The sequence below is a fragment of the Schistocerca cancellata genome, chromosome 4 (assembly GCF_023864275.1).
Source record: "Schistocerca cancellata isolate TAMUIC-IGC-003103 chromosome 4, iqSchCanc2.1, whole genome shotgun sequence".
NCBI classification, from domain to species: domain Eukaryota; kingdom Metazoa; phylum Arthropoda; class Insecta; order Orthoptera; family Acrididae; genus Schistocerca; species Schistocerca cancellata.
This window is the reverse complement of record NC_064629.1, coordinates 734369458-734394501: the sequence shown is the minus strand read 5'-3', so window position 1 is coordinate 734394501 and position 25044 is coordinate 734369458. Positions and strand designations below refer to the sequence as shown.

At 39.1% G+C, this 25044-nt stretch overlaps 1 protein-coding gene and 1 non-coding gene across 2 annotated transcripts in view; one reads left to right on the top strand and one right to left on the bottom strand.

The window, feature by feature from the left end:
• Nucleotides 1-25044, top strand: part of LOC126183837 (collagen alpha-1(XI) chain-like) — a 533300-nt gene that overhangs the window by 397745 nt on the left and 110511 nt on the right. The window contains exons 13-16 of the mRNA XM_049926098.1: nucleotides 14047-14208; nucleotides 17826-17870; nucleotides 18499-18552; nucleotides 20154-20306. Coding sequence (XP_049782055.1) covers nucleotides 14047-14208; nucleotides 17826-17870; nucleotides 18499-18552; nucleotides 20154-20306 — 414 coding nt within the window. The remainder of the gene's footprint in view (nucleotides 1-14046; nucleotides 14209-17825; nucleotides 17871-18498; nucleotides 18553-20153; nucleotides 20307-25044) is intronic.
• Nucleotides 9025-9099, bottom strand: Trnat-ugu (transfer RNA threonine (anticodon UGU)). The gene has a single exon. It is a non-coding gene; the product is annotated as a tRNA-Thr (tRNA).

The window sequence follows — 25044 nt, the reverse complement described above, 5'->3', positions numbered from 1 at the left end:
GCCCTAGACAACAGGAAAGCCATGGCCTGGTCAGATGAGTTCATGATTTCAGTTTGTAAGAGCTGATGGTAGGGTTCGAGTGTGATGCAGACCACACAAAGTCATGGACTGAGGTTGTTGACAAGGCACTGTGCAAGCTGATGGTGCCTCTATAATGGTGTGGGCTGTGTTTATACAGAATGGACTGGGTCCTGTGGTTCAACAGATCCAGTCATTCACTGGAAATGATTATGTTCAGCTACTGGGAGACCATTTGTAGTCAAGCAACAATGGAATTTTTATGGATGACAATGCACCATGTCACCAGGCCACAGTTGTTCATGATTGGTTTGAAGAACATTCTGGACAGTTTGAGTGAATAATTTTGTTACCCAAATCATCCAACATGAATCCCATCAAACATTTATGGGACATAACCAAGAGGTCAGTTCCCGTCCAAAATCCTGCATTAGGAACACTTTCACAATTATGGATGGCTATAGAGGCAGCATGGCTCAATATTTCTGCAGGGGCCTTCCAATGACTTGTTGAGTCCATGCCATATTGAGTTGTTGCACTACACTATGTTAAAGGATGTCTGACACAGTATTAGGAGGTATCCCATGACTTTTGTCACCTCAGTATATACTGAGGTCAGACACAGTGATGTATCTCAATTAGAGTGACTTCCTTCATGTGCGCTGTTCAAACATGTTGTGAGAGACGTATGCTACAGTGAGTGATGTTTCCCAGGTTGCAGTTAAGAACCCTTTTATTTACTGCACAGGTTCACAGCAAAGTTTGGTTCTAGCTGACTGAAAAATTGTCCTTAATCACATAAAATTAACACAAACAAAGTCCACTACTTTAATAACAATCCTGTTGTGGAGTCCTATCCAGAGCGATTGTTGGAGTGATGTCTGTACTGCAGTGCAGTGATTCTTGTTGGGCCAGTAGTGTGGTGTGGTTCAGTGTCATGGCACATAAACGGCATGGCATGTAGATGGTGCAGAAGTGAATGCAGTATGATGCAGTGTGGCAATGTAGATGCTAGCATCTGGGCTGGTCTCTGTGAAGTTCCAACTGATGGGTTACAAGATACAGCTGGCTCCTGGCTAGGGAATGAGCAAGCAACGGAATGCTGCCTGTTTGAGGTTGTACTCTGTCTTATATGTCCAGCAGGCAGGAGGATATCCATGGGAGTTTGAAGACCACTTGACCTATGGACAGAAATTTGTCCACTGCCATCCTGCTGATGAGCATACTGCTCATGAGCATGGCTGGTGTTGTGGTGGTCAGTGTGTCAACAGACTGTTCATAAGCAATATTGTGTACTCAATATGCAATGCCCTTATGATATTTGTAAATGGTCAAGGGGGAGAAATACCTGTAGGCCAAGGGTAGGCAACCCTGCAGGGTGAAGATGTTTTGTTGAAAGCATAATGTAGTTGATGCATGGCTGATACGCCAAACCCCTCCTCACTTAAGAAGGGGGATGGCAGAGGAGCAGAAGGCAAACAGCTTCGAGTGTGTCCAGGAAAGGGCAGCAGCTAAGCAGCAGCCAACTTGCAGTGCTGTGCGAAGAGGGCTAACCATGACTGCAACATCATGGCAAAGCCATGCATTGGTGCAGCATTGGACATGGTGAGAAGGAATGTAAGCAGGGATGTCAGTGACATGGTGCACCACCCACGTGAAGTTGTCTGGCTGTGGCTGCATCAACCTGATGAAGGCGCAGGAAGACAGGAGGTGTGTCAGGCTTACAGCCAGAGTGGGGAGCGAGTGAGGTCAGGTGCAGCAAGAACAAAGTGGTGTGCATGGGGACAGATGATGTGTCCTGGACTGTGCCCCCTAGCATGGAAGGTTGGCCATGGCTGCATCTTTTTGACAAGGGTGCAAATTGGCAGGGCAGTGTAGGACATGGATGAAAGGAGGAGGCATGAAAATTGGGCAGGACAATAATGGCAGATTATCCCCAGAGCAGTGGCACCTGGATGTACACCTCGTCACGAACTGATGTCCAGTTGACACCAACCTCAGGAGAAGGCCTGACCATGACTACAGTGTGTGGAGCAGCATTGGATGTTGCTGGAGGTGGGGAGTGGATGAGATGAGTTGCATTGAGGATAGAAAGTAGCCTATTAGCCAGTTTGGAACAAGGCAGAGCCACCCCTGACAGGAGAATAAGTCATGCTAGTGGGAGCATAAAGCAGAGCCGAAGGAGGGTGGAGACCGTATGATGAATGAGATCTCTAACTGGTGCTGGAGCCAGTGGAGGCACTGGAGCCATGTCTGACACTGGATCAGCCATGAAAAATGAGCAACAATACCACCTGCCAGTGACAAACCGTTTCTTGTAATATTGTTTCACCACATGAAATGACCTCCAAAAACACAAAGGTGAAAGTGAACATAAACAAACAGTAGCCCATGTCCACACAGTCCACAGAATTGTAAAAATTGTACACAGAGAATTAACAAGAATTGGAAAGCATGAATATACATGACCATTTTGCAACTCAGAAGCAACATATAGTGAAACCAATTAGCTCCAGTACCTTAACAAGAATTGTAAAGCATAAATATGCAATGATCACTTGAAGCTCAGAAGAAACAGATTGTGAAACCAACTAGCCACAATGCTGTGGAACGTATGAAAAAAGACACACAATGTAGAGTGGAAGGTAGCCCAGTTGAGCCCAAGGGCACAGGAAATGAAGTCCTGGAACCAAAACAATCAGTACTGAAGAAATCAACATTCATCGCCACTGTTTAGGTGAGAGTGTAGCAGAAAATATGATTGTACTTCATTGCCACTCTTGAAGCCTATTGTGAGTGATGCACACTACAGTGAGTGACATTTCCCAGGTTGCAGTTAAGAACCCTTTTATTCACAGCACAAGTTCACAAAAACTGATTCTGACTAAAAGCTGACAGACTGTCCATGATCATGTAAGAGTAACAGAAATAAAGTCTGCTGCTTTAATTGCAATCCTGTCAGTCCAGTGAGTGCTATTGGGCTTGCGCTGTGGTGTGGTGTGACATCACATTTCATAAATGGCACAGCACATAGGCAGTGTGGAGATGAGTATGGCATGATGCAGTGTAGCAGTGTAGATGCAAGCATCCAGGATGGTCTTGGTGAGGTTCTGACTGATGGACTTAAGTGTGCAGCTGACTCCTGACCTGGAACTGAGTGGGCAATGGGAAGCTGCCTGCTGGATGTTGCTCTCTACCTTAAATATCCAGCAGGTGGACGGATATCTGTGGGAGTTTGAAGACCACATGACCAGCAGATGGGAATTGGTTCCTCAATAGCAGTACCATCATCTTGCTGATGCGTGTGCTGCTTGGGATCATAGCTGCTGCCCTCTGATAATGGCTGTAACAATCAGTGTGTCAACACATTTTTAAAAAGCAATATCACGTCCACAATATGTGATACCATTGTTATATTTGTAAACAGTCTCCAGGATAGAAATGCCTGTGTGCCAAGGGTAGGCAAACCTGCAGGGTTAAATGTGTGGGAGAATAGTGGTCAGCATATGGCTGATATTCCCCAGCAACCACCATGAATTCAGAAAATACTGTGCAACTGAAACCCAGTCCACATGACATCATGAAAACTTGCAAAAAACATTTGACTCGGTGCCTCAGTAATTTTTAGTAATGAAAATATGATCGTACTGCACATTAAATGAAATTTGTGACTAGATTGAGGGTACCTTAGTATAGAATTATCTATAATAACTTACTGTGTGAAAAAATCTCCATAAATGTTCAGTCAGATCTTGGTAAGATTTAAAAGTGGTACAAAGATTGAAAACTTACTTTGAATGTTGAGAAATGTAAGATTTCACAATTCAGTGTGAAACATGTTACCAGATTATGTAACACAATGCTGAGATTCTTGATAACTTCGTATTTTGCATCATCAACAAATAATTCGTCACATTGTTAGTTAGTTACAACATACTCTGATGAGCCAAAACATTAGAACCATTGCCAGCCAAAAGACTGAATGTCACCTGGTGGTGTTGCAGGTATGTGACACAATAGGGAAAGTATATAGCCAGGGCAGAGATGAATGGGGAATCATTCTAGTGATGATGGTGGCAAAAGGACAGATTGTTTTTACTCAGCATTTGGGAAATAGCATCTCAGAAATAATGAATCTGTTCAGCTGTTCACTCACTAATGTTGTGAGAGGGTATGGAAAGTTGTTGAAGGGCAGTGAAAATAGGAGTAGGTGACAAGGTGTTGGACATCCATGCCTCATCGCAGAACATGGAAGTTGGGGGCTACCCACACTGTACAGCAGAATAGTCAGAAAACTGTGGCAGATATAATGACAGAGTATTGTGCTGTTGTAGGCAGAAGTGTTTTGGAGTGCACTGCTCAGTGCACATTGTTGAGCATGGGGTTCTACAGCAGACAACAAAACGGGACCTCTGGTCAATGAAAAGACGTTAACTGGTCAAATGAATCATGTTTTTTCTTACACCAGACTGGTGGTCATGACCAGATCTGCTGTCATCCAGGTGAATGGCTGCTCAAAACAAGCATTGTGCCACGGATACAAACTGGTGGGGGTAGTATTATGCCATGAGGGACATTCACATGGGCTTCCATCGGGCCAAAGATACTATGACAGCTGCAGACTTAGAACAACTGTCCATGTCACAATGACATAATCAAGCTACTGTTGTTAGAGGAGAAAGACAGTGAACTATCATTGTTGCCTGGGCCACCAAATTTGCCTGACTGAAGCCCAATGCAACATATCTGGGTCACTATTGGTCACAAGCACCACACCAATGAACCACTTGCCCATAATTTAGGAAAATCATATGACCTGTGTGTAGACATCTTGTGCCACATACTATTATATCCAGCCATTCATTGACTATTTGGCACCTGGCACAGTACCCACAACTAGCAGGTAGCAGGCTCCAGTGGCACAGGTTCTTCTACTCTGGAGACAGTACACATGCTGAGCAATATAAATAAACCACATGTTTTGGAAACATTGTAGCCAATAAACATAAGCATGTCTGTTGGTGAGCTCACCTCTAACAAGTACCACCAGAAGTGCCAGCCTTGCGGCCAGCAGCATGCACATTGATAATAGTGACAGTGCAATTATGGCACTATGTTACATCTACAGGTATGCTCACCCAGCACTGTGTGGGTATCTTTCCACCTGCTGCCTATCTAAGTCACTGCTCAATTGCTAGTAGGCAGCTCACACTTACTATCTGTGCTTTATAATGGCTGGACCCAGAGACCCATCCATCAGAACTCTCACGAAGCTCACTCCAGTCACAGCCAGTAACTCTGCCCAACCAAGCACAGCCTCTGGATCTACACCACACCATAACGCCTCTTCAGCAGCCACAATGGAAGATACTCTACAGCAGCCACACTGAGCTACCATCCATCACCCTCGGAGCTTTCACCTCGTCTGACACTGGCCCTCCCTGGACTTGTGTCCCTTGATTGGTATTCTTCTGTGGACCTTAGGCTGCAAACCTGTGCCTAGTAGTGACCATTATGACCAATGTCATGATGGATTTTATCTTCACCATGTTCATATCAGATCAGGAGGATCTTTCTAGTTGTGTGTATCAGAATCTACATTATGTTGAACTTTGCTTTCAAGTCTTGTGCCAATAAAGTATTACTTACATGCTACCTGGGAATTGTCGATCATTGTATGTGTGCCTACCACTGCAGGACATGAAACATACCTCCAAGGACTTGTCAAACCCCTGTCACTCAATATTGCTGCTTTGTTGGGTTCTAAAGGTGGAGCAACATGCTATTAAGCACATGGTCATAATGTTGATTTTCACCAGTGTGTTACCAATTTGGAATTTTTTGGACTGTATATTGTGAGTAAATTATGTTTAGTAGAAAGCTTAAATTCTTCAATGTATTTGTTGCAGATTATCACACTAATTACCACTCTTAACATTCTGCACCATATATAATGATATTTCACCATATCAACCACAGCACATTAATGCACTTTTTTTTCACTGAATGGAATGCAAAAACACAATTCATTGAGCTTTTATTAAACTAAAACATATTCCCTTTGGTACAAAAATATCTCATATATAGGAGAACACCATGACCACTACTAGTTTCATTAGAAATTTTGTTACATGTTAGGATCACAGTACAGATGTTCTGCCAATTAATAGTTCTATTTATTTATGAAATTATTTTCAGATCTTCCACTGCAGCTACAGTTAGTCTAACCAATAAATATATCAGCTGGCATGTTATTATAATATAATAATAAAAAATTCTCCTACCTTCCTAAAATTCACTACTTTGTAAAATTAAATCATCAAATCCTACCATGCCATAACCTGGGTACACACAAAAGTTGGGACTAAAAAGTTTGTGTAGCTGTATATCATTCTATTTCCTTACACCCAAGCGGGTGCACTGATTTTCGTAAGACAAGTTGGTGCACGGCATACTTTTTACACATGTAAAAAATAGCTGTCTTTAAGTTACCATGGTAAACATGTATGAGCAAAATCACAGTTTAATTAAACAATGATAAAATAAACCTATAAAATATGAACTAAATCAGTATTTAATTACACAGTAATATAATAAACTTTCATTTTGATTTATTGATTGTTTTATTGGTCTGTTTCATCATTTTTGTACATAGTTACAAATTGATATCAGACAAGTCAATTTTTATGAGATGAGACACTGTGAATTCATGTGTGATGACTATGAATTTCATATCTACTACAACATAAATAAGTTTACATGTACATAAAACTGTAAGCAAATGTACACACACAGATTACTCAAATTTTTTAAATTTACTTTAAATCATGAACTAATAACAATTAATCTTATTAATTAAAAAAGCAGAGTAATATTTAGAGTTTTTGTGGCATCTTCATGACTATAGTTTATAGTTTCTGCATTTCTGCAAATGACAGAAATTTAAAGATTAGAAAATATTTACAATTTATATGACATGCACTAAACACTGATCAGATTTAAGGAAGCAGCTAGCTTCACTAGCTTCTATATTGTGTGAGATTCTATATTTTCATCAACACTACAATGCAGTTTATTTAAAATATACGTTTTTAGAGCCATTTTAAAATTCTATAAATTTTTTTGTTGTTTAATGTGGTGTGGAAGTTTGTTGTAAAGTTTTTATCCTGCTAGTTGGAAACCATCGTGTCTAAGTTTTGTTCTTGCATGTTCACTATGCAGTTCCATTTTCTGTCATGTATTGTATTTATGAACTGTTTCATTTTTTTGCACCAGTTGGTCTTCAATGTCCATTATTTTCTCAATGAAACATGTAACTTCCAAAATGTATAAGCAAGGTACTGGAAGAATTTGTAGCTTCTTAAACAATGGCCTGCATGAGCTCCTAGTAGTTACATCTCCTATGGTCCTTATAACTCTTTTTGGACAATAAAGCAACTTCTATTTCTGGCTGAGTTGCCCCAAAAAATTATGCCATATGTCAACAATGATTCCACCTGTGCATAATATATATGTTTTATCATTTGTTGTGTCATCCAGCCAGCAAGAATTTTCATGCAATAGTAGGTGGTGCTTAATTTCTTATTGATGAAACTTACATGTTCATCTCACTTTAGGTTTTCTTGGATCCATGTTCCATTCTGTTGCCTCATACAAGTGTTATCCCACTTTAAGGACACCCTCAGAGCAGTAAACAGTAAAGTTGCATCAAATCCCTGCCAAACACATATTCAATTACTAATTATCTCTTAGACAACTGCTTCATTGTGGGACTGTGCTGCTAGCTTGGAATTAGGATCATTTTCTTTCACAGATCTTAAATTTTTCTCTCACCCAGCAGACTGTTTATTTTATATTACTGTTGCACACTTGGGCATATGACAATGCAACTTATCACTATGTTAGCTGAAGCATTTATGAAGGGGTAGGTAAGGGTTCAGAATTGTAAAACAACAATGGAATGGTACAAGACAATGTTACTTGTGGTTGGCATTCTATACACACAGACGCACTTGCCCGATGGATAAATTAGTATGCAAGTGACTCAACATACCCAAAGAGATGACAGTTCTTTTTACATCATCACCAAATTTCAGTTAAAGTTTTACTTTCAAACAAGTAATACAAGTTTATAAGAGTACAATAGCTCATTCTTCAAAATGATTTGTAATCTGAACTAGTATTAATACAAATATTTGTTATACAGCATCCTTAAACATCCTGTAAATGAACTGTCACATTCATATTTTGACTCTGAGAATGCCTGTCCACTAAATAAATTGCCAGAAAAAAATAGTACCTTCTTTTACAACTTTCCAATTCACTCAAGATTTATTGCTGCAACAGTGCATATGGAACACATGAAATGATTACTAAACAGACATTGTTTCTTGCCTTGTTTCGCAAATTTTATTATGGTTATTGCACAACCTATGTTTCTGGTTATAAGCCAATTTTCAAGTACATTACTGATTCCAGAGTTGAAAAATCAAATTACAATGAAATCAACACCCTTAGCTGCTTACAAGCGTTGACATAAGTCAACGGGGACAGATGAAAATGTGTGCCCTGACCGGGACTCGAACCCGGGATCTCTTGCTTACATGGCAGATGCTCTATCCATCTGAGCCACTGAGGACACAGAGGATAGTGTGACTGCAGGGATTTATCTCTGGCACGCCTCCCGCAAAACCCACATTCTCAATGTATTGTCTCGCACTACACTCATAGTGCCCCCGCCCATTATACTCATTACTCGCAGCGCGTTGCCAATTCCCATAAGAGTTCGGGCACTGTTTGTGCATTTGCACAGAAGAAGAAGATGGTCACGTGGCCGGTTAGCCTTAACTATATATTTATTAAGATAGTGTCTGTTCATTCAGACATGTTCGAAAGAACAGATACCACTGGGACCAAGCAGCTTGTTTGAGTGAAATTACAATGAAATCAACACCTTTAGCTGCTTATGGGCATTGACATATGTCAACGGGGACAGATGAAAATGTGTGCCCTGACCGGGACTCGAACCCGGGATCTCCTGCTTACATGGCAGATGCTCTATCCATCTGAGCCACCGAGGACACAGAGGATAGCGCGACTGCAGGGATTTATCTCTGGCACGCCTCCCGCGAAACCCACATTCTCAATGTATTGTCCCACACTACACTCATAGTGCCCCTGCCCATTATACTCGTATTTCAATGCCTGTAAGCAGCTAAGGGTTTGATTTCATTGTAATTTCATTCAAACGAGCTGCTTGGTCACGGATGGTATCTGTTCTTTTGGACATGTCCGAAAGAACAGATACCATCTTAATAAATATATGAAAAATCAAAGATTAACAAGATGATAAGGCAAAGGTAAACATCTCAACTTCTTAATGCAGCAGTCCTTGGTTTAATGTAAAATTACTTCAGTGGGCATTTTTTTTTTTTTTTTTGTTATAAATTACATATTACACTAAAGTGACTAAACTTACCTAGGAATAATGTTACACGTCAGCCTAGAGCTTTTTATCTACTCATTGACTGAGGTCCAAAGTTTTACTTCTATGTAGGAGTTGTGATATTATCTAAAAGAGGTGAATAATTGAATGGGGTTTTCTCATTTAATAATGGATGTGGAATATACACATCTGTTTTTTAGTTTCTAGAATTTCTGACTGACTGTGTTTTGCCCCCTATTCCTCTATGTGTAAGGCTTCTACATCTATTATGTATTTTTTGTTTTTGTTAAGGCAATGTTCTGTAAAAGCTGACTCAGGTTCCTTCAGTCTCCAGCTTCTATGATGTTCCTTAAGCCTGCTGCAGATTGACCTCCCAGTGTGTCCAACGTAGCAAGATTGACACTTCCAGCATATGATCTTATAAACCCCACTTTCTTGTGATGGCTGGTTGTCTATCTTTTGCATTGAACAAGCAATTACCTATTGTCTGAGGGACATAGAAAAGCACAGAGAAACCCTTTGCTTCAAAATGTTACTTATTCTGTTTGACATTTTCCATACAAAAGATAATCTGCACCATTTCTTTTCCAGTTTAGCTGTGTTATTAACTGAAGACAGCAGAGGCCTGGCTTGCTTCTTCATCTTTTCACTTAGAATTTTGTCAATGATGTTGGGGTCAGATTCATTATTTGTGACTATTGTATTTATTGTATTACATTCCTGGTCAAAGTCTTGGGACATGGGGATAAAAAGGAGGCGGTGCCTCACGTGGTGGAATGCTCCATGTTTATAGGCTGTAGCATGTTGGGGGGAAGCTGGGATGAATGTGTCAGTGATGGAGCCTTTCTGATAAATTTTAAATTCATGGTTGCTGTCTTCTGTCTTTCCTGGACATTACATCTACATACATACTCCACAATCCACCATACGGTGTGTGGTGGAGGGTACCTCGTACCACAACTAGCATCTTCTCTCCCTGTTCCACACCCAAACAGAACGAGGGAAAAATGACTGCCTATATGCCTCTTTATGAGCCCTAATCTCTCTTCTCTTATCTTTGTGGTCTTTCCGTGAAATGTAAGTTGACAGCAGTAAAATTGTACTGCAGTCAGCCTCAAATGCTGGTTCTCTAAATTTCCTCAGTAGCTATTCATGAAAAGAACGCCTCCTCTCCTCTAGAAACTCCCACCCGAGTTCCTGAAGCATATCCGTAACACTCGTGTGATGATCAAACCTACCAGTAACAAATCTAGCAGCCCGCCCCTGAATTGCTTCTATGTCCTTCCTCAATCCGACCTGATAGGGATCCCAAATGCTTGAGCAGTACTCAAGAATAGGGTGTATTAGTGTTTTATAAGCGGTCTCCTGTACAGATGAACCACATCTTCCCAAAATTCTACCAATGAACCAAAGATGACTATCCGCCTTCCCCACAACTGCCGTTACATGCTTGTCCCACTTCATATCTCTCTGCAATGTTACGCCCAAATATTTAATTGACATGACTGTGTCAAGCACTACACTACTAATGGAGTATTCAAACATTATGGGATTCTTTTTCCTATTCATCTGCATTAATTTACATTTATCAATATTTAGAGTTAGCTGCCATTCTTTACACCAATCACAAATCCTGTCCAAGTCATCTTGCATCCTCATACAGTCACTCAACAACAACACCTTCCCGTACACCACAGCATCATCAGCAGACAGCTGCACATTGCTATCCACCCTATCCAAAAGATCATTTACGTAGATAGAAAACAACAGCAGACCTACCACACTTCCCTGGGGCACTCCAGATGATACCCTCACCTCCGATGAACACTCACCAAGGACAACGTACTGGGTTCTATTACTTAAGAAGACTTCGAGCCACTGACATATTTGGGAACCAATCCCATATGCTCATACCTTAGTTAGGAGTTTGCAGTGGGGCACCGAGTCAAACGTTTTCTGGATGTCAAGGAATATGGCCTCTGTCTGATACCCTTCATCCATGGTTCGCAAGATATCATGTGAAAAAAGGGCGAGTTGCGTTTCACAGGAGTGATGCTTTCTAAATCTGTGCTGATGCATGGACAGCAACTTCTCTGTCTCAAGGAAATTCATTATATTCGAACTGAGAATGTGTTTGAGAATCCTGCAACAAACCGATGTTAAGGATATTGGTCTGCAATTTTGAGGATCCGTCCTTCTACCCTTCTTACATACAGGCATCACCTGCTCTTTTTTCCAGCCTAAAGACAGCAAACAGCAACCATAAATTTAAAATTTATCGAAAAGGCTCCTTCACTGACATTTATCTCAGCTTCCTCCCAACATCCTACAGCCTATAAACATGTAGCATTCCACCACATGAGCCACTGCCTCCTTTCTATCTCCATGTGCCAAGAAGATTTTGACCAAGAATGTAATACAATGAAAACAATAGTCATAAATAATGAATCTGACCCCAACATCATTGACAAAATTCTAAGTGAAAAGACAAAGAAACAATCCAGGTCCCAGTTAACAACACAGCCAAAGTGGAAAAGAAATAGTGCAGATTATCTTTTATAAGAAAAATCTTAAACAGGATAAGTAACATTTTGAAGCCAAATGGTTTCTCTGTGCTTTTCTATGACCCCCAGACCCATAATAGATTCAATTAAAATGAAATTATTGCATTTGCAGATCAATAACACAGGTGGCTCTCAGGTACTAGGTATTATTAACCCATGCTGAAATACCCATATCAGCATGTGGTGCAGCATCCACGGGTGCCAATGAGGTTCTCCATTCAGGGATCCAGTCAATCATATAGATGGCAAATACTGTCCTGGGATTCATTATGCCATGCTTGTCTGACCTGTTAAAGCAGTTCTATAAGAGTTGTTGGTTGACGAGTTGCATGAGTCCCTTCTTGTCCCATCATAACCCACAAGTGTGCAATTGGAGACAAGTCTCAAGATCATGCTGGCCAGGGAAGTTGCTGCATGTCTTGCAGAGTATGTTGAGTTTCATGGCAGTGTGTGGATGAGCATTATCCTGTTGGAACAACATATCACCTTCCTGCTCCAAGAACTGCAAAAGAATGGGTCAAACAACATTCTGCATATACCAAGTGCACGTTAGTTCCCCCTCCAGAAATGCCAAAGGTGAACAAGAGGGTAGCTTGTTGCACCCCAGAGCATAAGGCCTGGGATGGGGCTCATGTATCTTGGATGAATGCACTCTATGAGACAGCACTCACCATGTCTACATCGCATGTGCAAATGACCTTCACTTGCATGCAGGCAGAATCTGTTTTCATCACTGAAGACCACAGCACTCCCTTCTGTCTCCCAAGTGATCCTATGATGGCACCAGTTGAGCTGTACACATTGATGTTCTAGTGAGAGTGAAAGATGGAGTAGAGATGTTTACTCATAGTCCCACTTCTAATAAACAGTTTTTAACAGTTCATGTTGACATGTCTGGGCTCACAAGCCCTCTTGCCTGTGGTGTGGTAGCTGTACAATCTGCCACAGCTGCTCTTACTGTCTGATGATTCTGGGGGCATCTGCGCTGCATGTATGTCCAGAGCCTCTTCTATGGGCGTAAGAATGTTCACATGACCACTGATGCACAATTGACACAACATGTCCAACTTTTGTAGCAAGTCTGCAAAAAGACCATCCTGCCACTCAGAAGGCCACAATATGTCCACTTTCAAACTCACTCAGTTTGCTGTAGTGGCATGGTTGCCTGCTTACTTCACACATTTGCACCACACTGAGCCTTCTTGCTGTGGACATTCTCTATTAAAGGGTTGACACAGATGGCATTCTGGTAGCTATGCCACAATGCTACCTGTTGGCAGATGACACTGAAATCATTAACAGTGCATCTACTATACCCGAGGTGTCATATGCCATCATCAGATCAAAATCAGTGTTGTTTTTGCGGGTGAGCTATTTCTTTTCTGGCATTATATGTGTGATTGTCACTAGACAACAATGTAGTATTAATTAGTGTTCTGTTACACTGATACATCCATTGATCTTCCCAAGTCTGCTCCTCAGAGTGGATTGTAAATTACTGACATCCTAATACACATTTACTAAGCAGAGACTTAGCGTAAAGAAGGCACATCAGATGAACAACATAACTTAATTAGTATAAGACTACAACTAATAAGAGCCTGCAACTTTCTTAATTTTGTACTGTTTGTTCAGTAAAGACTAAAAGCAAACTCCATCTAGCTAAAACTGTTCACCTCTCATGAATTATCTCACCTATCATATTTGTTTTGTATGTTTAAAAACTGCATTTGTACGGAATTGTTGTTGATGTCCATTTTCTTAAGTGTACATGTTTCACAAGAATATGGTGCCTAAGACCAAAATTTTATGGTTGTGTCGTATCAAAAAATATAATTTTTGGCAACAAGTTTACAGCTCTGATAAGTCATTGTTTCTACTTTTAACAAACATCATAATATCGTAACTTTTTGTACTTTTTAGGTATAGTTAGTGATGACATCAGACGGTAAGATATGTTACTTTATGAAATATTGTTTCATAATTTGCAGTAACAGATACTGGAAATTGCTGTTGTAGGGATTTGATGGACCAAGAGGTGAGGCAGGTCCACCTGGTTTCCCAGGGGAGAAGGGCAAGATAGGTATGCCAGGATTTGCAGGTTATCCTGGACCCCCAGGAGAGAAGGGTGACAAAGGCGCTGAAGGAAAAACAGGGCAACCTGGTGACAAAGGTGACAGGGTAAGGACAAACTGAGCCACACCTAACCATGTGTACATACACAAAAGTGCATGTGCACATACAGGCATATTCTTTCTCTCACAATTACAAACAAACACACATACACACACATTAATTTGTTTACTTAACTTATATCATGTGAGAAGAGTGTATTTTAACTATATGCAGTAGTGAATATGAGAGATATGAATGATTTTGTCATGCTATTACAAACAACCCCCCCCCCCCCCCCCCCCCATGAACCATGGACCTTGCCTTTGGTGGGGAGGCTTGCATGCCTCAGTGATATAGATAGCCGTACCTTAGGTGCAACCACAACGGAGGGGTATCTGTTGAGAGGTAAGACAAATGTGTGGTTCCTGAAGAGGAGCAGCAGCCTTTTCAATAGTTGCAGAGGCAACAATCTGATGATTGACTGATCTGGCCTTGTAACACTAACCAAAACGGCCTTGCTGTGCTGGTGCTGCGAACGGCTGAAAGCAAGGGGAAACTACAGCCACAATTTTTCCCGAGGGCATGCAGTTTTACTGTATAGTTAAATGATGATGGCATACTCTTGGGTAAAATATTCTGGAGGTAAAATAGTCCCCCATTCAGATCTCCGGGCGGGGACTACTCAGGAGGACGTTGTTATCAGGAGAAAGAAAACTGGCGTTCTATGGATCGGAGTGTGGAACGTCAGATCCCTTAATTGGACAGGTAGGTTAGAAAATTTAAAAAGGAAAATGGATAGGTTAAAGTTAAATACAGTGGGAATTAGTGAAGTTCGGTGGCAGGAGTAACAAGACTTCTGGTCAGGTGAATACAGGGTTATAAATACAAAATCAAATAGGGGTAATGCAGGAGTAGGTTTAATAATGAATAAGAAAATAGGAATGCGGGTAAGCTACTACAGACAGCATAGTGAATGCATTATTGTGGCCAAGATAGATACAAAGGCCACGCCTACCACAGTAGTACAAGTTTATATGCCAACTAGCTCCACAGATGATGAACATATTGATGAAATGTATGATGAGATAAAAGAAATTATTCAGACAGTGAAGGGAGATGAAAATTTAATAGCCGTGGGTGACTGGAATTCAACAGTAAGAAAAGGGAGAGGAGGAAATGTAGTAGGTGAATATGGATTGGGTGGAAGAAATGAAAGAGGAAGCCGTGTGCTAGTATTTTGCACAGAGCATAACTTATTCACAGCTAACGCTTGGTTCAAGAATCAAGAAAGAAGGTTGTATAGATGGAAGAAGCCTGGAGATACCCGAAGGTATCAGATAAATTACATAATGGTAAGACAGGTTTTAAATTGTAAGACATTTCCAGAGGCAGATGTGGACTCTGACCACAATCTATTGGTTATGAACTGTAGATTAAAAATGAAGAAACTGCAAAAAGGTGGGAATTTGAGGAGATGGGACCTGGATAAACTGAAAGAACCAGAGGTTGTAGAGACCTTCAGGGAGAGCATTAGGGAACGATTGACAAGAATGGAGGAAAGAAATAGAATGGGTAGCTTTGAGAGACGAAATAGTGCAGGTAGCAGAGGATCAAGCAGGTAAAAAGATGCGGGCTAATAGAAACCCTTCAGTAACAGAAGAGATATTGAATTTAATCAATGAAAGGAGAAAATATAAAAATGCGGTAAATGTAGCAGGCAAAAAGGAATACAAAAGTCTCAAAAATGAGATCGACAGAAAGTGCAAAATGGCTAAGCAGGGATGGCTAGAGGACAAATGTAAGGATGTGGAGGCATATATTATTAGGGGTAAGATAATGTACATGAAGATGAAATAGCAGATATGATACTGCGTGAAGAGTTTGACAGAGCATTGAAAGACCTAAGTCGAAACAAGGCCCTCGGAGTAGACAACATTCCATTAGAACTACTGACAGCCTTGGGAGAGCCAGGCTTAACAAAACTGTACTGTCTGGTGAGCAAAATGTATGAGACAGACGAAATATCCTCAGACTTCAAGAAGAATATAATAATTCCAATAGCAAAGAAAGCAGGTGTTGACAGATGTGGAAAATACTGAACCATCAGTTTAATAAGCCACAGCTGCAAAATACTAACACGAATTCTTTACAGGCGAATGGAAAAACTGGTAGAAGCCAACCTCAGCGAAGATCAGTTTGGATTTCACAGAAATGTTGGAACACTTGAGGCAATATTGACCCTACGACTTATCTTAGAAAATAGATTAAGGAAAGGGAAACCTACATTTCTAGCATTTGTAGACTTAGAGTAAGCTTTTGACAATGTTGACTGGAATACTCTCTTTCAAATTCTGAAGGTGGCAGAGGTAAAATACTGGGAGCAAAAGGCTATTTACAATTTGTACAGAAACCAGGTGGCAGTTATAAGAGTCAAGGGGCATGAAAGGGAAGCAGTGGTTGGGAAGGGAGTGAGACAGGGTTGTAGCCTATCCCTGATGTTATTCAATCTGTATATTGAGCAAGCAGTAAAGGAAACAAAAGAAAAGTTCAGAGTTGGAATTAAATTCCATGGAGAAGAAATAAAAACTTTGAGGTTCGCCAATGACATTGTAATTCTGTCAGAGACAGCAAAGGGCCTGGAAGAGCAGCTGAACGGAATGGACAGTGTCTTGAAAGGAGGATATAAGATGAACATCAACAAAAGCAAAATGAGGGTAATGGAATGTAGTCAAATTAAATCGGGTGATACTGTGAGAATTAGATTAGGAAATGAGATGCTTAAAGTAGTAAATGAATTTTGCTATTTGAGGAGCAAAATAACTGATGATGGTTGAAGTAGAGAGGATATAAAATGTAGACTGGCAAGGGCAAGAAAAGTGTTTCTGAAGAAGAGAAATTTGTTAACATCGAATATGGATTTAAATGTCAGGAAGTCGTTTCTGAAAGTATTTGTATGGAGTGTAGCCATGTATGGAAGTGAAACATGACGATAAATAGTTTAGACCAGAAGAGAACAGAAGCTTTCGAAATGTGGTGCTACAGAAAAATGCTGAAGATTAGATGGATAGATCACATAACTAATGAGGAGGTATTGAATAGAATTGGAGAGAAGAGAAATTTGTGGCACAACTTGACTATAAGAAGGGACCGGTTGTTAGGGCATATTCTGAGGCATCAAGGGATCACCAATTTAGTATTGGAGGGCAGCGTGGAGGGTAAAAATCGTAGAGGGATACCAAGAGATGAGTACACTAAACAAATTCAGATGGATGTAGGTTGCAGTAGGTACTGGGAGATGAAAAATCTTGCACAGGATAGAGTAGCATGGAGAGGTGCATCAAACCAGTGTCTGGACTGAAGACCACAACAACAACATTACAAACAAAAATAAAAAAGTCTACAGTTTTACAGGTGCACATAAATAGGTTAAATTCAAGAATCCCCATTTACTTAACTTAGTTTTATTGTAATGATAATGTCATAGACTTCAGGTTAGTGACAAATAATGGTGTTTTGTATCAACAAGTATGTTTTAAAATTACTGTAGCAGCAGGGACATTGCTTATCTCTGTCATTAATTACAATTAACTGAAGAAATCTTAAGTTTGTGTTACTATTCTGGAAACAGAGTCTCCCTATGACAGCATTATAATATTAGCAATAACTAATCTTTGCATTTGCAGGGAAATCCTGGCCAGCCTGGGGAGAGAGGAGAAACTGGTCCTAGAGTAAGTAGTCATTTTGTTGTATGAGAGGACTGCATGAAGCAGTCCATTTTTCAGTTCACCTACTCAACAATTTTCCTAAAGCAGTGACTAACTTGAAACACATCTCAGAATGGAGATGAAGCTGAATGCTTTTTTAACAACTTCTTGATAGCATCTCCTATATTATAGATTAGTTCTTAAATGTAATCATTAAAAAAATTTTTAAAAGGTCTATTTCTATATTTTTTTGTAATCAGATGTGTGTTGTCAGTGATTTACTTGAATACTTGTAAGTGAACTGATCGATTATGTCATGAAAAGATTGAATGAATGATGTATGAGTTTTCTCATCCTTCATCTTCAAACCATTTGTGACCTTTCAGCCTTTCATTTTATATTTTCTTACTGAAGATTTATACCAATAAAGTCAATTTGGAAATAAATTGTGTCTTATGAGATCTGTTTGCAGCCAGTTGTAATGTAATGAATTGAATCTGAATATCTCAAATGTAATATCCTTTTGATGTCTCACACTTCATTCTATGGTCATTTGAAGAGAAAAATAACTTTTGCAATGTTTATTTAAATTTTACCCTTTTCTTTTGCTATTGTGGCATATGCATATTCTAACACGCTAAAATAATTACAGGGTTTCCGAGGATCAAGAGGTAGAAGAGGTGTAGAAGGTATTCCAGGACCAAAGGTAAGTAAAAAAAAAGCTTTAAACTGAGTTTTATAAGGAGCAATTACATTACAAGTAGTAAATGTCAGATAGTTTGTACTAACAATGTTAATAGCCCCTTTACACAGAATAATTGTTGACTGTGAAAATGGCATATCATCCTACTCATTGATGAAGTTATTAAATCATCATTTCCTTGTATTTTATCTGTGCTCTAACACCATGTAATATATTATGGTGATGGTCCTAACTAAGTTGGTGTACTTTGTTGGTTGCTCCAAGATACCGCTGCACCTAACTCCCAAGGCCTGTTTACCAAATAAATTCACAACATTCAGTGCAGAGTTTCATGCAATTTTTATAGCTTTGGAGCAGCTTTCCAGCATCCATTCTGTGAAGAGAATCAAGTTCAGAACACAAACAGCAAGGGGGGTATCATTCTTCTGTGTATCAGGGTACATTGGGATTGGAGAAAATGTGTTCATGACTGCAACAGCTAAATATGTCTGCATAGAACAGTGCATGGCACAATGCTTCATTTCCTTGTATTTTATAACATTGCTATTGAGTCTTTCGAGCATTCATCAGGAGGGGGGAAAATGACTGGGAGTAATGTCCTATTAGCCACTTGGAATTCCTTCTGCAGGTTATTTGAGTATGACAGTGTGATGTTATTGTATCTTCAAACAGGACACTGCTGACTTACAATGCATGGATTTTTTCTCAAGTACCCTAGCAGTGTGCAGGGGTTGTAGTGTTCAGATTTTTGTATGCCAAATTGCAATGGAATATCTTTTATGATGTCACAAGAGGGATGCATCTTATTGTCTGATCTTCCCTGATTTACCTGCCAATGAACTGAATTCACTGTGTGGTGTTTGACCTCTTACCAAAATTTCTAGTAAGAAATCTAAGTGTTTTCTCTGGGTGGCTGGTTCATCCATTTATTTTGTAAATGATCAGTTGGCTACAGTTATACCTACTGTCCTGTAATTGTCTTTTAAATTACAGGAGATGTTAATTACTTTAACTCTCAAGCATTTGAGGCTAAATGTGATAGACACTGGGGATGAGAAAATGAAGTTAAGTGTGATTTCACTTGTTGATTTATCTATATTAGATATATTAACCAAATATATCTCAGATTTTATATTTATAAATCCAATAAAAACTGTGATGCTGAATGACTTTACTGTGTCACTACTATCATATCACTTACTAAATAATGTAATAACAATGTGATAATTAACTAGATCCTTTTCTACCCATGTTAATTGATTTTTCACCTAAAGCTCTGTCTACCATCCCAGAAGGATGTGTATTATCTTTTTTGTACAATATTCTCTTAGTCGTGCAACAGCCTCTATAAAAACTCTATTAATCAGACGATTTTGATTAATTTTCCATCTTTTACTCCAGCCATTAGTTAGTTTCTTATCCTTGTCTCCAGTAGTAATTCTCATCCGTTGATGGAAACATATATAAATGGGAAAAAAAGAGATATTCTATCAAAGAAAAGCTATCTGGTTTATCAACCACAGAAGCTGTTACAAAATCTATAAATTTGCATATAAATGTGGACCAACTGGCAATAACTGCTTGTTTACTTCTTATACTTTCAGGGTGACACTGGCCAACCTGGTCCCCCTGGGTCTCCTGGAGAACCTGGACCACAAGGACCAGATGGAATGAGAGGATTTATTGGACCACAGGGTCCCCCAGGACCAAATGGCAAGGATGGTATCCAAGGACCTCCTGGAGAAAGGGGCCCTCCAGTAAGTTATCAACTTCTATAATCTTTCCACACTATTGTTTAAACAAGAGATTTCAACTACAATTAATTGCCATCAAAAGAAATACACACATTTTTATCACTATCTGATTATCATTGGGAAGAAACAGTCTAGCTTGCAATGACAGCAGAAGATTTATTAACACATTTCACCTTTTTGAGGCATCATCCGAATTTGTTTAGGAACTGTGGGTAACACATTAGTGATAAGCAGCAAAAACTTTTTGTTGCCTTCACAGAAGTTCTCCTGCGAACCTTGCAGAACTAGCAGCCAGCACACAGTTTTAATCTGCCAGGAAGTTTCATATCAGTGCACACTCCACTACAGAGTGAAAATCTCATTCTGAAAACATCCCCAACGCTGTGGCTAAGCAATGTCTCCACAATATCCTTTCTTCCAGGAGTGCTAGTTCTGCAAGGTTCACAGGAGAGCTTCTGTGAAGTTTGGAAAGTAGGAGACAAGGTACTGGCAGAAGTAAAGCTGTGAGGACAGGGTGTGAGTCATGTTTGGGTAGCTTACTTGGTAGAGCACTTGTCCGCAAAAGGCAAAGGTCCCAAGTTCAAGTCTTGGTCTGGCACACAGTTTTAATCTGCCAGGAAGTTTCATGTAAGAACATACTCCACTGCAGAGTGAAAACCTCATTCCGGAAAACATTTCTCAATGCAATTTACTGTACAGTTTTACCTGTTATAGGAAGTGTTTCACAACACATCCTCACATTTGGAGGTTATACTGCAATCATCTTAGTAGTGAATTATGAAACCTTTCAAACACCCCCAGATCATCTCGTAAATCACGACAAGACTGTACAGTTTACCACTCCAGCTCTTCAACTTTATTAATGAAAGTGCTGTACACTTCACTTCTGAGATGACCTCAGACAGAAAAATCCAGAAGATTAAGGTCAGGTGACCTTGGTGGCCTCGGTACAGGTTGTACTTGACTATCCATCTTGGCCCACATTGGCACATTAGATGTCAATTTATCTCAGCTGAAAAATGTCCACTGCCCCATCATGCATATACACTTTCCCCAATGTTGTGCAAGGTAAATCAGGCCATGGGTGAAACTGAAGCCTAATTAGATGGGAATTTAAAGAAAAAGTTTCATATTTTGCTGTTTATTGTGATCCGCCCTGTATATAAAATAACAAGATATTTATTATAATGTTTATAGATAAATGAATCTCATGTGGCTCACAGCTTGGTGCAAACTTTTTCATCTGACACCATTTCAGTGACAGGCACATCACTTTCAATTGATGCTGTCACCAGCAATTGAATCCAGGTCCACTGCATGTATGTGTGGATGCTATCTTTCAGCTGTGAAAAGGGGTTGTGATATTTATGATGTGAGTAAAATTGTTCTAACTGAATATTATTAAATTCAGAGCATTTTGACTAATATATTTCAATTGCTCTTCACAGCAACATATGAACTGCTTTGCCAATTCTCGGTGATCAGAAATAAACTGTTTATGGACACAGATTCATGCACCTTAACCAGCTGAGGCACCTTCCTCCTAAGCTTTGCCACTGCATAGCAGACAATGACATCCAAACAATGTCGTAGAAACATTTCCTTCCAGCATGCGGTGTTCAGTTGTTCTCCTAGAGTGGTCTTGTTCCATGCTAACACTTTATTCTGTGTCTGCTAGTTCACTCTTTTGTGAACTTAAGCTTATTTTTACTGTCTTGGTAATCCAACTAATGGAAATGTGTATCTGCAAGATACCAAATAAGCTGTCTGATGCATATCATCAAAAAAGGAGAATGAAGTAAAGGAAAGAAAACGAAAAGCAAGCTAGGGCTACAATTTATTTTTATTTTTGATTGATTGATTTATTATTCTTTTATTTTTTTGACACTGCTGCCTTCTATGAAAAGCAAAAAATCTTATAAAGATGTTGCTTATCCAAAAAGAAGTATTGTGAGCACAGGTGAACACCCCCCTACAGCTACAACTGTCCCTTTGAGAGGTGAACCATCACTGGCACATGTAAGAGCTTATTTTATATACTTGTTGCCAGATTTAATTTCTAGAGAATTACTAATTTTATATGAAAAATTGAGTTTATTAGTGTAACCCTTTATTATTATTTATAATCAAAGAAGTAAAAGTAAAATGATCTTTGAAAAAATGATGAATACAGTAGTCTTGACCATCTGACTCATTACTATCCAGCCCTCCATACCAGAGTATACAGCATTGATAAAAATGCAGGTTTGTCAATACATTGCAAATGGGCATATGCCTCAGTCCACCAACATACCATGTGCAAATCTCTGATGCACCACGAAAAGTGAGGATTCCTTTCTGTACTATATGCATCATTTTGAATTTTGTGTAATTTAATTGAACAGTATAGTGTCTATCTTAAAATAAAAATGGTCTTACCAAGACCCCAAGGAAAGCTAACTAAGAGTTGTGGGAGTGAGGGGTAGGGTGCTTGTGGGGACACATTTTGTTAAACATTTTGCTGACTGAACGCTTTTAAAGTTCTGAAAAGTTACTTTGTGTCTCATTTCATTTTATTTATAATTTCTGTATATGTCAACTCTGTTCTGACTGTCTTATTCTGAGCAGATAATAGTTAGGTTCCTATCTATCACATTGTACTGAGATGTACTGTATATTACCACTGATGTATTACCATTTGTACAGTAAGTGCAAGTTATGAGTGCGGGTGACAGGACAGGTAGTGAATTTAAGGGTAATAAGATGAAGGCATAGTTGAAACCAAAGCAGTTTTTGGAAAAAAGGCTTCAGAGGCCCTACATAGGGAGAGGCATGATGGAAAACTTCAGTCTCTCCAAGATCAATCTGCTAAATTGTGTCAAAAGACTCTGAATGCCCACTCAGAATATTGTAATACAATTTCCCAATTTACAAACATTCTTGTAATTTGTTGACATGATTATCTTCTATTTACTTTTAAGGTCTCTTAAACTGCACTGGAGAGTTGTGAGTGGTAAGGGTCAGAGATTCAGTCCATCTCTTTTTATATCCACAGTGGCTGACTGAAGACATACATTCCAGTCAGAAAGTAATTTTAATCTAACCTTTTGCTGTAGACATTATGTATGCTTCATATTGTGTGTCTATTGATCCAGGATTTGGAACAAGATTTCCTTCCTCTTGGTTTGACTTGATTTGATTTGATTTCTTTATTAATCTGTGAAACAATTTACATTGTATGGATTTTATCATTGAATAATAGACAATTTAACAGTTTAAATTTGTTTCTGACACAGTAGTTAACAGTGAAATTTGTCTCTTACACAATAGCTGACAGTGAAATTTTCTTATAATCTAATTTACATTTTTCAGTTTTACATAATTATTATTTCTCCTTATAGTTTAACACAGAACTTTCAGATTTTAAGTAGCCTTTTTTAATTCAAGTAATCCATTACTGTATAGTAACTTTTATTTTGTAAAAATGTATTTAGTTTTTCTTTGAAGGAGGAGATTGTCTTTATGTCTTTTATGTTTTGTGGTAATTTATTATATAATTTGATGGCATTGTACAGTAGACTCTGTTGTGTTTTAACTTTATTTTTTCTATCCAGATGCAAATTATTGCAGTTCCTAGTTTTGTAACCATGTACAGAACAATTATTAACATGGTGCCCAATATTTTTTTAAATGTACATAACATTCTGAAAAATATATTCACACGGGACAATTAAGATTTCCAGCATTTTAAAAAGTTCAAGGCAGTGAGCCATGCTGCCACTCTTGGTCATTATATGTACTGCTCTTTTCTGCAATTTCAATAAGGCTTCGATATTTTTCCTGTTCACTCCCCAGAATATTATCCCATAACTAATAACAGAATGGATATATGCAAAGTATACTGATCTAATACATGAAATATCACATGCTGAAGTAAGAACTCTGAGGGCATAGAATGCTGTAGAGATTCTGTTATGAAGTATTTTTACATGGTCTTCCCACTTCAACTGTCTAGCAACTTGCATGCCAAGAAATTTTGTGCTTTCCACCCATCATATGGTTTCATTACCTAACTTCAGGTTATGGTTTTTTATTTATCTAAAAGTTCATAGCACTTGTTTTCTTAATATTAAGCATGACTTTGTTGTTAACTGCCCACTCATATACACTTTTTAGTGTTTCTTCAGCTTTCTATCTTAGATCTATATGTGATGTGTCACTGATTGGCACATTAGAGTCATCTGCAAACAATATTGTATGCCCATGCCTTATACTTTGTGGAAAATCATTAATATAAATTAGAAATAGTACTGGACCTAGGACACTACCCTGTGGTGCACCTATATTTATATGTTTGGGGTCAGAAATATGTTTTTCAATACAGTTGGAGTTACATGATAAATGTGTTATTCCAGTCATCTGTATTCTATTTTCTAGATATGACTGGAACCATTTTTTTACAATCCCCCTTATTCCCAGTTCATCTAGCTTAACCAACAGTGTTTTGTGATCCACTGTGTCAAAAACTTTGGTTAGATCGAGAAATATACCTGTTGTATAGTTTCCTTTATTGAGTGCTTCTAGGATATATTTAGTGAGATATGCCGTTGCTGCTTCTGTGCCTTTCCCTGTTCAGAATCCAAACTGGTCCTTGGCTAGGAGGTTGTGCTTATTTAAATAACTCTTTCACAATAGTTTCTATTATTTTTGCAAAACGGCCTTGCCACAGTGGATACACCAGTTCCTGTGAGATCACTGAAGT